At 41.7% G+C, this 17,062-nt stretch overlaps 1 protein-coding gene across 1 annotated transcript in view; it reads right to left on the reverse strand.

Moving 5' to 3' along the window:
* Nucleotides 1–17,062, reverse strand: part of KCNN2 (potassium calcium-activated channel subfamily N member 2) — a 149,187-nt gene that overhangs the window by 19,579 nt on the left and 112,546 nt on the right. The window contains exon 5 of the mRNA XM_018559841.1: nt 217–327. Within this exon, the coding sequence (XP_018415343.1) occupies nt 217–327 (111 nt within the window). The remainder of the gene's footprint in view (nt 1–216; nt 328–17,062) is intronic.

Below are 17,062 nucleotides of genomic sequence, written 5' to 3' on the forward strand. Positions count from 1 at the left end.
GCTTGTAATGTAAATTAATTCATCCTCAAAACTAAGATTCTAAAGTCAGATTTCAATCAGTTTCTAAGGGGGAACTAAGAGAAAACTGTAAGTGCAAATGAACTTATAACTAAGTGCTACAGCACATATTTTTTAATGATGGGCCATTACTCTACTTTAACAACATTGTATAAACTTGTACTTGTAATTGTACTATGATGTAAATTATATACTTACTCTTTTAGAGAGCTGTGTATCCATCATGAAGTTATGAACATGTTTCTCTGCTTTGGTAAGTTCTAGCTTTCTTGCGACCACAGCTACAACGAGGGCAGTGCAGCCAGCACCCTGCGTACAAGAACAAGAGATATTCATTCCATGGTTACTTATTAAAGAGACTCTGTCACCAACAAAAGAGAACTTAAACATGCAGTAGCTCACAAGATAAAGTGTTTCTGACAAGTTTGTCTGTCTCTGAATTAATGTTTTCATATAATATGAAATGTGGATAAATTATCCCCAGTACTGAAGCACACAGCAGTGTTAAGAGTCCTGTTAGAGATTTAGATAAAAGACACAAAAGCACTGATGTCCACTCTAAATTACACAGCAATAGCAGCATGAATTTAAAAAGTGAAAGCAATTTCTTCAGTGTGTCACGCTCATCCATGGAACTTGTGATCTTGCCTCTCAAGTGGCAGGCTCATTGTAAAGTAAAAAGGGACAGTAAAATTGAAAAGTTACAAGTTAGGGATGATTTTAAACGTTAAAAATAATGAGGCTTTATATTACTCTATGTCAGGGCAAAAAGGCTTTTTATAAAATCCTCATGTAATGGTTCACACAGACTCTTAGAATCAAAGCTGGATGCCAGTCAGTAGGGGCTGGACTTTTCAATATGCGTCTGGCACCAAAAATAGGTACCTGCAATCTCATCATGACACAAAGTACATTAGCCACATACACAGAACAAATCATCAAACCTACATCTGATCACAGCAATAACATTGTGTTACAATGACTTCTTGTTACAGCTGTCTAGTACTCTATATAATAAATACTGCTGATGGCATATAATAAAAGTATTCATCATGGTAAGAGATGTCCATTTTATGGTACAGCATGCAACAAGACTCCTGGTTGACTCTGAATGTTATCATTTATTTCAAGGGGATTTATAGGCTCCCTTAAGCGGAACGTGACCCACCCAATTTAATGGTTTCCCAAGACAGTTACTTTTAAGGAATGCCAACTGTGAAGGTTGCAGTGGGCTTATTTCAACTCTCAACCGAACTTTCAAGCCTTCAAATGGCTGGTGTCATAGCTGATCACATGTGCAGCACCATGGCAACTGCAATCCAATGCAATAGAGGCTAAGTAAGCACTTTCCTTTGCAGCATAGGATAGGAGGGTGTAGTTTTTTTTTTTTTTTTTTAGATATACAATATATGTAAAAGAAATCAGCTATTTTTCTTGAGTTTATTTTTCTATTATTTTCTACCATATATTCTTCTATGAGTAAATTGTAATGATATATGCATAGATGGGTAATTGGGAAGCCATATTTCCCCACACTGCATATATCTGGAGACACTACAAGTCAGTGGTGGCCCACATGAGGTGGCCCACCTATTAAAAACAATGCACTCCCTGTGTGGCTAATATGCTCAGCAGCTGTTTGGGAAACCCGTACTTAAAAGAATCAGCAGGCTGTCATGGCTGACCTTTTGAAAATAGCCTTTCTCTGATTATAATACTTTCTCATTCCCTGGGGTTGATTTACGGCTGCTCACATTGCAAGGGCATTTTTTCCTTAGGTTAGTGAATGACTTCCATCATCCCATCATGTGCAAGCAAAAATAGTTTTGTTTTTTTTTCAATTTTACTTTTACATGATTGTGTATTCTTTGCAAACTTAATTTTTACCACAGTTACTTAAATAGCAATTGCCCTGCAAAGTCAAAATTCACTTGCAAAGTGAACAGTGTATTTGCCTTTAGTAAATCAATCCCACCGACTCTGCATGGGCATACAGTAAGTGAAATCAGAATGCCTGATCTACATATGTGGACACCCTTCCAATTACTGGGTCCAGGTATTTCCAGTGAAGAACAGTGTTAAATTCTACAGCATACAATGAAGTTTTAAAACATTGTATGTTTTCAACTTTGTGGCAACAGGTCTGTAACAACATGATTTAATACGTTTAGTGTGGTAAAGCTCAAGTTGCCTACACAGAGCCCTACCTCTGTGAACAACTTTGGGATGAATATGATCCAGAACACCTCCTCTAAAATAAGCACCTGACCTCACAAATGCTTTGAAACAAATTCTCACAGAGACACTTCAAGATCTTGTGGTAAGGCCTCCAGGCAGAGTGCAGGCTGTTAGAGCTACAAAGGGGGGAAGATGCAACTCCATAATAATGTCCATCATTTTGGAATTGGAAGCCCAACAAGCCATTATAGTCTGGTGTCCACAAACTTTGGCCATACAGTACACTTGTTGTAGGTCAGTGGCTCCAAGCTTTAAAGACAGGGACAGCCATACAACTGGATACTTCACCAAAAGAGTTCTGCAATGACAGTCTACATAACTTACTCATTACAGGGTTATGTTAAGATATACACAACTGCAGTAATTGAATAATTGCAAATTTATTGATTTCTCCCTGCAGTGGGTACAAATCTATGTATTTCATTCAACAACACAAATGTGGAAGAGCAAGAATGTAAAAATGACAAGAATAAAAAAAAAAAATAGACATATAGTACATGTTAAAAAGACCATCTTAACAAGAATATTACCACTTTGTATGAACTGTATTAAAAAAACATGTTTAGTACCAAGACAAATTGGCGTATCGTGCTTATGAGTTCGGGGATAAATGCGGCCGCCCTTGGCCCGGACCCTACATCCTAGATCCACGCAGGCCTTTGTGCCCCATATTAGGACATCCCCGGATACACTGGTTCACTCGCCAGCGGGGATACAACAGGCTTTTGCAGAGTTTTATACAGCACTTTACAATATAGAGGGGGCAGACCGGGCTTCCCCATCTCAGGAGGACCGGTTGTCGTCCTATATTCAGGAGACTGCTTTACCTGTTTTGGAGGATCCGGTGGCGGAGACTCTGGAATCCCCCTTCACCTTAGACGAACTAGGCCTGGTCCTTGGATCGGTGCCGACGGGCCGGAGTCCTGGTCCTGACGGATTCACTGCCAAGTTTTATAAGCAATACAAGGACGCTTTATCCCCGTTCCTCTTGAGAGTCTTCAATTCTATAGCCCAGGGATCGGAGTTCCCTGCCCAGTCCCTGGAAGCACATATCTCACTCATCCCCAAACCAGAGAAAGACCATACCCTTTGTACAAATTATCGTACCATTTCCCTCCCCAATGTGGACCTCAAATTATTCTCTAAATTGATTGCCAATAGGCTACAGCCCCTCCTCCCCAGTTTGATTGACCCGGACCAGGTGGGATACGTTAGGGGGCGGGAGGCTAGAGACAATACCATCAAAACCGTCCTCCTTATGCAACATGCTCAAAAGTCCAACACTCCTCTGTGCCTCCTGCCGGTGGATGCCGACAAGGCATTTGACCGACTAAGTTGGCACTTCCTCAAGCAATCCCTGTTGCAGATTGGGGTCCGACCCCTCATGCTCCGTAACATTATGGCCCTATACTCTCGTCCGTCGGCGCGGGTCCGGGTCAATGGCTCTCTATCCCCAAGATTTCAGATCGCCAACGGCACCAGGCAGGGATGTCCGCTCTCCCCCCTCCTTTACGTGCTCACTATGGAGCATTTGGCTGTCGCCATACGCCAAAACGTAACGATCCCAGGACTGACTGTGGGACCCATCCGCTCCAAGATGGCGCTCTTTGCAGACAATTTGCTCCTATACGTGACTAATCCACACATAGCTATGCCCTCTATCTTACAGGAGTTTGCCAGTTTTAGCATGTGCAGCAACTTCAAAGTGAACCTGTCCAAATCAGAAATACTCAATGTATCGCTGGCGGCCAGGGAACTACACGCGCTTCAAACGAACTTCCCGTTTCGAATATGCCCCACTTCTGTGAAATATCTCGGGATCCACCTTTCCGCTGATCTTTCTCAGCTGTTCGCCTTAAATTACGACCCACTCTTCCGGAAAACCTCCCAGGACCTATCTGGATATGATCGGAAAAACATCTCATAGCTGGGTAGGATAAATGCATTCAAAATGGATGTTGTTCCCAGATTTCTATACCTTTTCCAGGTCCTGCCGATTATTCCCCCTTCATCCTTTTTCAAAAATCTACAGCAGATCTTCTCGAAGTTCATCTGGGGCTCGTCCCGTCCCCGAGTGAAATACAAAACCTTATCTCTCCCCAAGCTTAAGGGGGGGGGGGGGGAGGGGGCGGGAGCCCCAGACATCCGTATTTATCACGCTGCTTCGCATCTCGGATTGGTTCCACAGGGCTACTAACAAGCAGTGGGTCCTGATTGAGGAGGCGATCGCGGACTCGGACCTTAGGGCGCTCCCATGGATCCCTACGGCTTCTCGGGTCCTACCATCGCCCCCGCCTATCTTGACTCTTCATACACTACGACTGTGGGACCGCTGGGTATCTCACTGCGGAATCTCCTCCTATACCGGACCCATGACCCCCCTCTTTAACAACCCGGCCTTTCTTCCAGCCCTCCACAGGTCCTCTTTTGGGAGATGGAATAGGGACTCTCATAGACGTTTGGTGGTGGCCACACGGGAGAGCATGTCAGATGCCCCGGTGGGAGCTATGTGGTTTAGAGGATCGGCAATTCCAATCCTTTGTGACCTCCTTTCCTCAACCAGAGGCTCTTGAAGCGGAACCCACGGCCTTTGACTCCCTACTCCTTCAGACCTCCCCTCCTACTCACACCATCTCACTGCTGTACTCCCTCCTCTCTGCATCAGCCTTCCCGGGACGTCCGGGATATGTCCAGAAGTGGGAAAGAGAGTAGAACCTCACTATTAGTGAGGAAGACTGGGACAGATCTTTCGTTCTTTCGCACTCCCTTTCCATTGCAAGTAAGGCTCATGAGAAGAACCTGAAAATTCTGACCAGATGGTATAGATGCCCTGCAGTACTACACCGCTACTACCCACAAGTACCTGACTCCTGTTGGCGTTGCCAGGCCTCACCAGGCCACATGACTCACATCTGGTGGAGCTGCCCCCTGATCAAAGCGTTTTGGCAAAAGGTGTTGGATGTGTATCACAGAGTGACGGGTTCAGTGGCCCCCAATGACCCCATAATAGCCCTGTTAACTATGATACCAGGCTCTCTGAAATCTGTAAAACGGGGGCTCCTGCGGCACTTTTTGACAGCTGCAAGAGCGGTCATCCCCCGCCACTGGCGTACTCCGGATATCCCAACTTTGGTGGAGTGGGCTCTGGAAATGGACCGCATTGCTGACCTGGAACGACTGTTGGCTGATGAGCATGACACTGGTAGGAAATACACTATCACATGGTCCGTGTGGCATGACTTCCGGGCATCTGCTGGGTTCTCAGCTGCGATCCTCCGCTAATTACTCTAATGCTATGCGGCCGGGGAGGGGGTGGATAACATGTCTGGGCCCCTTAGTGTAGGTCGCTGTACGGGGTGACTCCACCCCTATGAGATGTCCTTTACCCCATTTCCACCTTGTCTCCCTGTCTCCCTTTTCCTTCTGTCCTCGTCCATTCTCTATATTTCTTTATCTGTGAATCTTGGCTAGTTTCTTTGGCTCTACTTAGGCTGTTATCCCCCTCTAGTAGGGGAAGTTCTGTTTTACATGGCACAAATTGGCGTTGTGGTATGGCTTACTTATATTACAGCTCTATGGGATGGCTGGTTTCAGCTTCTCTATCTCAGTTGGCTGTTGCTTATTGCGACTGCTTCCTCATGAGAGACAGAAGGAATGCGATGCTCCTGGAGTGGGACTCAGTCCCTTGTGCATTTGCCGAACCAAAGGCATAGATGACGGAGCTCTTTCATCTGGATGTAATGCTATACCCTGGAGAGTTGCGGGACTTGTACTTTGTATGCATATTTGTGCCGGTATGTGCTAGTTGCCCTCTTGGGCTGATATGTTTGATGTCTGTATATCTGTATGTTTGTGAAAATCTCAATAAACACCTATTGAACTAAAAAAACATGTTTATCTATATAGCTTGCAATTATACAGTAAATGTACATGGGGACAACCATATTTGCTAAAGATGAATGTGGCTATGCTTGCTGCTTAGTAGTGCTGCACAGTAGTGGTGGTACCTTACCCATTCTCTGATCTTACTGCAAGTGTACTAGACTGCAATAGACTCTCTGCGGTCTATTATGTAGCTAAACATCCCCAATGCCCTTGATGTTTTCCCTAAGCTTTGGACCACATAAAAGGACATTGGAAGTAGCGTTTGTTTTCTTCATGGCAATCAAGATATACTTTTACACTTAAAATATTGTGATTTGGTAACACTGATGTGTCCTATTGATTTATGTGAACTGTGAGTTTTAATGATAGGTCAACTTGAAAGTTGCTCCTATCCAATCTATATGTTAGAGATTTCAGCTAGGATGTCTCAAGTGAGTTTAAAATGATGCATGCCAGAATTCTTGCTTCCCTTCTCTGTTCTCTATTCAATACAATATCACTTGGCAAGCAGCCACTGTTACATTCTCCTGAGGGTGATGCAATGTTGGAATTGCTGCAAAATAAATTAACCCGTAGAGCGCTGTCAAAATAACTATTGTACTTTCTAAATTACAAAAGTGGAAAATTATATTGCTATTCTGTTCCATGTGTATTTCCAAATGGACATCAATTAAACTGGAAGAATGGTAGAAAATTGTTTGCATCCTCAAAATAGCCCTACACACACTCATTTGTCTGTGTTTTCCATCGTCACCCATCAGATTTAAGCTGATCCTGTATGTTTTCAAATGGCATTAAGCAGCATGTTGAGATTTCCCAATGGGACTATAAAGGACCAGAAGAGGTTATTTCTGTTATTTGCAAAAGTGATTAATTTGCTGCTTTGATTTATATGAATGCATAGTTGTTTTGCATATGTTTTCTTTAAATATTTATTAAGGACTAAGCTAAAGAATATAATTTAAAAAGTTAGGGAAATCTAAAATATTGCACTTTAGTGATTTTCAAATCCACCAGATGGAGCTCTAGGCTTTTTTACATTTGCCAGACTAGTTTTATCTACTACAAAGCCTGTTGTTTATAGATCTCTGAAGCTCAAGTTCAAAGAGAACTATGGCCAAACCTTTTTTTGCATATAGATCTGTTTTGGGTCACACGAGGACATTTACCAATGTCCTCTTGTGACACAAAACTCAGCAATGACAGCGCTGCAGCTGGAAAAGATCCCTGACAGTGTTGTCGGGATCCACCCCTCTACCTGATTAACAGCTGGCTCTGCCCCTCTAGAGCCAGCTGTGCCCACCCCCTCTCCTGTCTGTGCCTCTAGTGCTGGGGGCACAGAGAGGGGAGAGGGGAATCCCGACCGGGGGAGTGGTGACCGACAGTCACCTCTCCCTGCAGTGAGAAGCCATGAGCTGAGTGATCAGTGATTTGTAATCACTCAGTTCTCGAGCTATAGAGCTGATGTGTGACAGCTGCAGTGTCACACTTCAGCTCAGACTATGGGGTTGAGTGTATTTCCCTCTACCCATAGTTCTCCTTCAAATTGTATTCACCCACTTGAATGAGTCAGAATAATGCCTCATGTCAAAGTGGGGATTCTAAAGTGAACGGGGCTCCTGATTTGAAGTGGGACTTTTGTGTGAAAAGGGGAACCCCACTTATTTGTTTTGGCATGGGGTCCCTTCTTAAACACCATTACATTTTAGACTGGGATGCCTCCAGATGTTGCATACTTTGGAAGGGTGTTGTGACTAAAAAAAGGTTGAGTAATGCTGCTGCAGGGAATCCATAATTCTTTGCAAATCCTGTGTCAAGGTTGCAATGCTGTATTACATTTTATTTGTAAACCAAGAGACAATACAATTGACCTAAAGCATTATAATTTACCTTTAAGTTGACAAATTTAACAGATTAAATTTTTTTTCTGGGCAGATCACATTGTTATACTTATTCATATTTTCAAGCTCCATTTGTTAAGGATACCATGGATACCATGGATGGTATGGAAATGCATTTGGAAGAGATCAGCCAACAGAGGAGTGGGTGTTTCTTTGCAACACCGCCAAGACCTAATCTGGTTTTGTGCTGCAGCTGCTTGTGTGGGTATGTGGCATGCTTTGACTGACAGTGATTTTGTTTTAACCCTTCCTTGCCTTCTTCATAGATGAAAAGCAGATATGACTTTAGATAGTGCTGCAAAGACTACTCAAAGAATCCATCAGCTTAAAAAAAGGTTTTTAACGTTTGCTAATCAGTTCCTCTGACAGGGTAACAAGCAACATTAAATATATTTCAGCTTGGTAAAAATATTAGCAGAGCTCAGAGAAAAGGAAAGTTTCTTTATTAAGGATGGGCTCGGGCTTGTTCGCAGCTCCACGTGCCGAGTCCGCCAGGAAGCTGACAGCGCCAGCGCCAATCACAGGCACTGAGACATTTCCCGATCTCTGCAGCTGCGGATCGGGAAAATGTCTCAGAACCTGTGATTGGTGCTGCACGCTGTCAGCTACCTGGCGGGCTCGGCACGTGAGCTGCAAACATGCCCAGGCCCATTCTTTATCTCAGCTCTGCTAACTTTTTAGTTGTATGCAATATATTATAATTAGGTTTTCTGCAAGACCTTGAGAAGGTGACAGAGGTGCTCTATGAACGATCTGCTAGCACTGTAATACACACCAGGTAGCTGAACTGAGCCAACTACCTTAAGAAGCAGATGTAAACAGCCCCACAGTCAGCAAAGATACCACATACTACCAATCTGCTGCTCTCTGCACATTTCATAAAATACAAATAAATACATGCAGTCTATAATAAATTGAGAAAGTTTTGTGCTTCTTCACACAGACAAATGACTACATCTAACAACACAAATAATTCAAAGCTTGTCCAAATGGGACTTAAAAGTATAAAATTCATAAAGCTATGCCATTGATGGGATTATACATACAGTTATCCATATATCAAGTTTCTTACCAAAACAGCAGTAAGAAAATTTTTTACAAACTAAAGCTAGCCATAGATTAGATTTTCGACAATCTTTAATATTAAAAATCTCTTCAGAACATTTGATAATGCCATCAGAGACTTGACAAATGTTGTTCAAAATTTCATTTGATATTAACATTCGATTTTGAAATGAAAAAAGTTCCCCCGAATGAAGAACACATCACTACAGTTGAAATCAGTTGTCGATTCAACCCTATTAACTAGTAGATAATTGAACGGACTTTCCAAAATTGATTTTTTTTTAACGAAATTCTAACTTTGTAAATCCAACTTAAGCAAAATAGCAGCAGTAAATGCACTTTCTTACCATTTGTTGCTACTATCTTGCTAGCCATACTCCATACTATGAATAGCGCTTTATCTGTATTGCTAGGCTTATAAGTCTGGTACTTATGTATCTCAGTTCCACAGTTTATTTGTCATTCATGACCAATCTTTTGCAGTGTGGAAGGGGTCATTATCCTGCTGAAAGAGTCAACTGCCATCAGGGAAATACGGTTTAATGAAGGGGTGTACTTGGTCAGCTACAATATTTAGGTAGGTGGTACGTGTCAAAGTAACATCCACATGAAAGGCAGGTCCCAAGGACTCCCAGCAGAACCTTGTCCAAAGCAATACATTGCATCTGCTGGCTTGGCTTTTTCCCATAGTACATCCTGGTGCCATCCCATCCCCAGGTAAGCCTCCTAAGACCCCGCACAGCCTCCTGAGACCCTGCACAACCCACCTGACACCCCGCACAGGCCTCCAGAGACCCCGCGCAACCCTCCTGAGACCCCACACAGCCCTTCTGAGACCCTCCACAGTCCACCTGAGATCCTCCACTGGAGACATAAGGCTGGCACCCCGGAATAGCACAGAGTATGTAGCTTCATACTATTCTGCATTGCTGTATAATGTATTGCTAGGATTTGTAGTCTTCTATAGATGGTGCCATTCTGCATTGCTGTATAATGCATTGCTGGGATTTGTAGTCTGTAGTCCCTCTACTGTACAGGTTGGAGCGAGTGGCAGAACTACTAGGATCACAGCGTTTGCAACTGGGTCCAGGCCCAGGCACTTCACCACTGTCCTAAAATCATTAGCCTGTACTGTTTTTAAAAAAAACTGTCACATGACACTAAAAAAAGTTTTTGGTAATTGGTATCGGAAAGTACTCGAGGCAAAGTATTGTTATTCGGTCTGGAAAAAATGGTATTGGTGCATCCCTAGATAGTACACGTGTACAATCTACATAACACTAATAAGTCCACATGTTATCCGCATTTAATTGTATTGAATCTTAGTATTAAACTACATACAAGGGTAGTGGCTACCAATGTAACAATAACCAAGGCCCTTAAAGCGGACCTTACCCATACATTTAAAATAACAACAAACACACCATTAGAAATGTTTAGTAACGACAATCTACAAACACATACTTCTAGATAATTGCAGGCTTTGTATTCTTTGCATACCTTTTTCTATTTTGTTCCTATCTTCTGATAGTGGCCATGTTTACTAAGGGCAGATTACTTCCTGGATTTCTGGCACATGTGACTATTCATGTAACCATGCACATTATCTCAGGGGAGGAAAATGCCTTTCCCTGAGATATCGTGAGATTACAGATGAGATTTTCCAGCAAGGCTCTGCTGATGACAAGGCAATCTCAATGTGCATTGCTTTGGCAAATTGAAGTCATTTTGTATGTATTGTATAAGTATTTCAAAATCCCAGCATATTACACCTGAGATGTCTATGTTATTATTAATCATCATACATAGAGGGATGCATTGGTGGAATTCGATTTTTGAGTGTAAAGGTCCGCTTTAAGTAACAAAACTGAGAAAGAAAGAGCATGTCATTAGAATCTGATGTTGGAGACTAGGAAGTGTATAATTGCATGTATTAAATATTCAGAGCAAGTTCCTACATAAATGAACACACTATTAAGGATTCTAGAGAAACCACAAGGTTTCACACTCCACTGACCAGGATATTACCATTAGTTATCTGTACAAATAGGCATATGAAGCATGTCACTTTTCACATAGCCATTTAAAGGCGTATTCCACTAAATCAATGGAATATTTCCATTGATTTAGTGGAATATATATAACAAAATAAATGGCTTAGTTTGTTGTTATTATTTTTATAATAAAATATTCTCATAAAACAATTCAATGGAATTATGAACACTCCACAATCGTGTATTGTATGCAATGATGAATGGCACTTAGGGCTTTTTGCAGGTTAAGTGCCACCTAAGAAAGTCCAGTTTCCAATGTTCAACCTTCCACTCAAAGCACACCACTTCTGCTCAATCTAACCAATTTTTTACATTTAGGATCTAAGGAACAAGGGTAATCATAACTGTTTTAGTTTAGTGCTGCTAGTTTAAGTGTACAAGTGTCATGGAATGATTAGTGAGCAGACTGTTCAGTACCAGTGACATTTACAGAAACTGGCAACATGACTGAAAGAATGGCTTTATCTTTGCAACCCTACCAAAACACACACAAAAATTAAGTTGGCCATCATCCAACCTAATTTTGTAATAACACTTCTTTTTTCACAGTATAATTGCAGCTAACATTAAATATGAAACAATGCATTTGGCATAAAACAAATTTTACGCTGCTGACCAATGCTTACCACTGCTTACAGATGTGTAAAACAAACTAGAGGATGCAAAGAGATCCCATATACTCCAAGGAGCTGAGACTGGATGCCCTTTTACCTCTAATGCCACCTCTAAGGGGGGACTGGAAGCCTTTAACTATTCTCTGTTGATTATAAGGTTTCTAATTACCGTATATACTTGAGTATAAGCCGACCCAAATATAAGCCGAGGTACCTAATTTTACCACAAAAAACTGGGAAAAAATATTGACTGGAGTATAAGCCTAGGGTGGGAAATGAGGCAGCTACTGGTAAATGTACAAAATGAAGATAAATAACAATAAAATTACATGAATATTTATTTAAAAGAAAAACAATAACCTAGCTCTGTAAGTGGAAAAGGGGGTACAGGGCTACACATCATGTACTACGGATCATTTAACCCATTCATATTAGCAGAGGATAATTGTAAATCTATTGTTCAGTGCATTCTATATGTAGTATATAGTACATGTACATATAGAGTGCCTGCAACAATACATTTACAATGATCCTCTGCTAACATGAATGGGTTAAATGATCCATAGTACAGGGCTACATACAGATCATTTAATCCATTCATGTTAGTATAATTGTAAATGTATTGTCTGCACTGTATTAGCAGTATATACTCTATATAGAGTATATACTGCTAATACAGTGCAGACAATACATAAAAAGGGTCATCTGGCAGTCTCCGGCCACCTAAATTAGGACCCGGAGACTGCCAGATGACCCCGCTCAGAGCGCCGCCCACCGGAGCAGCAGTGACGCGACGCTCGGCGAGGTAAGTAAGAAGAAACCTGACCACTTTCCCCAGTGCTCGAGTGGCTGACTCGAGTATAAGCCGAGGGGGGTATTTTTCAGCACAAAAAATGGGCTGAAAAACTCGGCTTATACTCGAGTATATACGGTAGTACAAAAATGTGCACTAACCTTTTGTAATTAGTACAAAAGGTGAGAAGGGAAAAGTAAAAGACTTTATATCCATAACAATTTGATGTATGGATGCCCTTGCAACATGAAATTATATCACTATATTGTTAAATGAGTGATCTTTTTACAAGACCTGTGTTAAGTAAGACATGTTAGAACTTTTAGTATATATCCTGGAAGCTATGCTGTTGTATTTCAATTGCCAGTTCAGATGAATATTCCCTACATGTACGGGCTTATCTAAGTAGATATCTCCCCCCTACAACAACACCAGGTTTTCTTGGAGCTGGGAACTGAGCCTGTGCAATTCCCCCACTGGTCAACTCTGGTACTGCGGCATGACCATAAACTATATTACTTATCTATGAGAGCTATTTTGTTTAAATATTGATGAGTTTGCAGCATGCTAAGTACTGCAAACAAAATCAGTACACAAGACCTCCTGTCATTATCAAATGGGCTGCAGCAGGTGGAACGTGTCCATGTTACTACAAAGAGGGGTCAACATTTCCATCAGAATAAGTTAAAGCCCGCACTGCGTGATTAAATGGCAATAAACATGTATACTTTGTTTTCAACAAGAATGGTTGTACAGCATGTCATCTTTTAATCTTTTCTATCTTCTTATTGAGAAAGGTTTTGCGGGCTTTTTATATCGGATGACAGAGTTTATAGTTGTCTCTGTAACAGATAGTCATACGGGTTTAAGGCAGATGTTATTTCCCTGATGATCCTCTGTCTGTACTTGGTATCCCTTCTGCTGTCGTGATTTAGATGCCCTTCAATGGGAGGGTGTTGAAATTTGGAGTTCAGAGCTGTCTGCGGGTTGTTTGTATATAGACATGTTGAGTAGTGTTACAGTCCAGAGAGTTCACAGGTTCTAGAATAACTTGAAAGCTATAGGAAATATGATAAGCCTGTTTTATGAATACTTGATCTGGGGAGTGAAAATATCTATCAACACATGGTGGATGTATCATCTCTACCCTGCTTTCACTATCATTTCCTCTACTTTTCATCCTGCAGTCACAACCTGTAATCCTTATCCTATTGTACACTGCCTGCAATCAACAGCAAATGCTTAATTTATTTCTAATCATATTCTATCCCTCCTGTCTGATCTAGAGGGATTCCCAATCTGTAAATCAGTATCGTATTTCCCATGGAGGACAGATCAGATACAGGCAATCCAATGTCATGTTCTAAAGCCATCATTCCTTACAGCTGCTGTGTAGCTGTTAGATGGCATCTGTCAATAAATGATGTACAAACATGCATCAAGTGTCGCAGTGACTAAGGGCAGCAGTTAATGTACGTCCATGCTTCACACATGCCCACATAAATGCATTTGTCATATACTGTTTATAGGGAGATTTGCCAACTTCCCAAAAGACTCAAGGTCTAGCCCTCTAGGCACAGTCTTCACTTCACTGCTAAAATGCACATGGTATAACATTAGAGATGACACTAATAAAAGGGAACATCTTGTTGTAGTCAAAGCAATGAAGTAACTATTGACTACTTATAAAAAAAAAAATGAAACATGAAAAAAATCCAAATTCATCACTGTACATAGCCTAAATTTTAAATGCATGAAAATGCATTTCAGGGCCAATTGTTTGCTCTGAAAATGTTTCAAAACTTGTCATATGCCGTTTTGTCTTAAGGGGAGCCATGTAGTATAATATACTTTTAAATAAATTCAAATATATATATATTTATATTGTATATTTTGTCAGAACTGAAATGAGAACATTTCGAGGACTTAACTGTTTCAAGAACAGGTAATAAAAGGAACTGGAAATTAGGAATATTTGGAAAATTTTGAATTTAAGACACAGCCCTTGATGCTAACTTTGTGCTGTACACAGGACTAAGTGGCCAGACAGAGCTTTAAGTGCAATTTGCATCATTAAGTGAATCTGTAATCCAAAAAGGTAAACATTATAATCATGTTTGAAATCCAATGCTGCTAAGCAGTGCAAAATCAGCTGTTTATGTTTTAAATGATTAACACACAGGTATTGTTTAAAGTGACATTAAAGTAAAAAAAAAATTCCTCCCCCTATGTTAATGTTAGCCCTTACCTTAAATGATGTCTCTTATTCCGATCTTCTTTCCTGATGTTTTCATCTGTCCCTCCAGCGGTGCGGCGGCTCTCCGATCCAACGCTGACTGCTCTGTCTCTCCGATCCATGCGGGTGTACACGTCCATACACTTACCTTGCGTCTCTGGCTCGTTTCTCGGGCGGGAGCGCGCAAAGAAAAAAAGGTAAGTTTAAACCGCTGTTTTAGCGTTTTTTTTTGTTTTTTTTAAAACTGTTTGCCTATATCTACTGCTAAATAGCAGTAGATATAGGCAAAAAAAACCGGGAGGGTTTAGAACCCCTTTAACCTCCCTGGCGGTATTCCCGAGTCTGGCTCGGGGTTAATTTTCAATGCTAGGAGCGGTAACCCCGAGCCAGACTCGGGACTGCAGAGAAAAGTGACACTCACCTTGTCCCTGCGATCCCGCGGCGTCCTGTGCTGTACGCGGCCCGAAAATGAAACTAAAAGTCAGATGCCGGCATCTGACTTTTAGTTTTGTTTTCGGGTGTCACAGCCGGCGGGAAATTCAAAAGTGAAAAGTTGCAATGTACATAGAATACACAGAATACAATGTAATCTGTTATGATTACACTTACCGTATATACTCGAGTATAAGCCGACCCAAATATAAGCCGAGGTACTTAATTTTACCACAAAAAACTGGGAAAAAGTATTGACTCGAATATAAGCCGAGGGTGGGAAATGAGGCAGCTACTGGTAGATAGATACCAATAAAATTACATGAATATTTATTTAAAAGAAAAATAACCTAGCTCTGTAAGTGGAAAAGGGGGTACAAAAATTCCTGACATAATCATACCGCCAGGGAGGTTAAATCAGAACTCAAACCAAAGATATATTACAAAATGAACAGACCATTAAAAGATTAAACAACAAAATCAGCTTTCCCCTACAGTATTTTGTATTTGCCTCCTGATATTAACCCACTTCTGCTAAGCCCAGGCCATTCTGGACCTTCCCTAAGCTATTACTGGACAGTGAAAGGAGAATCAGCAAAGTGAGAAGCTCTGAGTGAGAAGCAAGATTCTTGTCAGCACATGAACTGATTGCCTCCTTGTAATGCTTCTTTTTCTCACGCTCCAGTCCTGCTGCATAGGGACTGCAAGGGGAGGATGCCACGTCAAACGTTTTAATTTTTTTATATTTTGTTTTTATTTAGGTACTCCTTTTTATTAAATATTTGTATTTTTTACTTTACTTTTAGAGGCTTCTGGGAAATATTAGGGGTCTAAACAGACCGCTGATATTTCCCTTTTAAAATAGAAAAAGAGATTGAGGACAGAGTCTCTTTTTCTACTGTCCCAGTTATAAATGAACAGGAAACCTCTATACTGAGTGTCCCTGTTCATTCATAAAAAGAGAGCATAGTGTGTTTACTATAACCACAATCATGAATGAACAGGAAGTGATGTAGATCACTCCCATTCATTCATAATGGGGGACACTGTAAACATACTATGTCCTCAATTATTTACAAACACTTAGCGATCACTGAGAGTTTGTACCCGCTCTCCATCCTGACACAGGAGGCTGGGTGGGGCAGGAGGAGAGCTCAGTCTCCTGTGATAGCAATGACGGTCTCCGCCCACACCGTCTCTCTCCTGATCTGTCACAGGATGGGAGGAGAGACGCTGGCCGCTCACAGCACTCTCTTTCCCTGCACCGCTTGGCCGCCTGTGACAGTTCCTCTCCTCCCTGCTGGGACACAGCAGCACCCAGCAGGGAGGAGAGAAATCAGTGATGCACCACCATTCTGGCCAAAAATAAATATATATTGTGTGCATGGCCCACTTAGGAAGCCAGCCCCGTGCTCAGAGTTGTGGGAGAGTTATGTGGGTGCAGGAGGTACAGAGCACAGCAGACCCAGGTGTGTGCTGGACACGTGGAACAGCCAGGGAAGGCTGGGAGAGGTCGGGAAGGTCGGTGACCCTAGGACCTGTGGGGCACACTGCTGAGAGAGCAGAGTGAGGGCTCACGAGGGGTAAGCAGTGTGAGTTTCTTGGAGCTGTGGAAAGCTACAGAGCAAAACTAAAGACTGTCCATTATGTTGCTGCTAGAAACTGTCTTACGCAACAGGGGAGGTCTACCCTGTGGATGAAACAAGATGTTTGGTGTTCGCCCTTAATAAAACTGCATTTTACTTGCACCTCCTGTCTACAGTCGAGTGTCCCTGTTACAACACACATATATATATATATATATATATATATATACACTGAGTGGC

The sequence above is a fragment of the Nanorana parkeri genome, unplaced genomic scaffold (assembly GCF_000935625.1).
Source record: "Nanorana parkeri isolate BGI_ZX_2015 unplaced genomic scaffold, ASM93562v1 scaffold417, whole genome shotgun sequence".
Lineage (NCBI taxonomy): Eukaryota > Metazoa > Chordata > Amphibia > Anura > Dicroglossidae > Nanorana > Nanorana parkeri.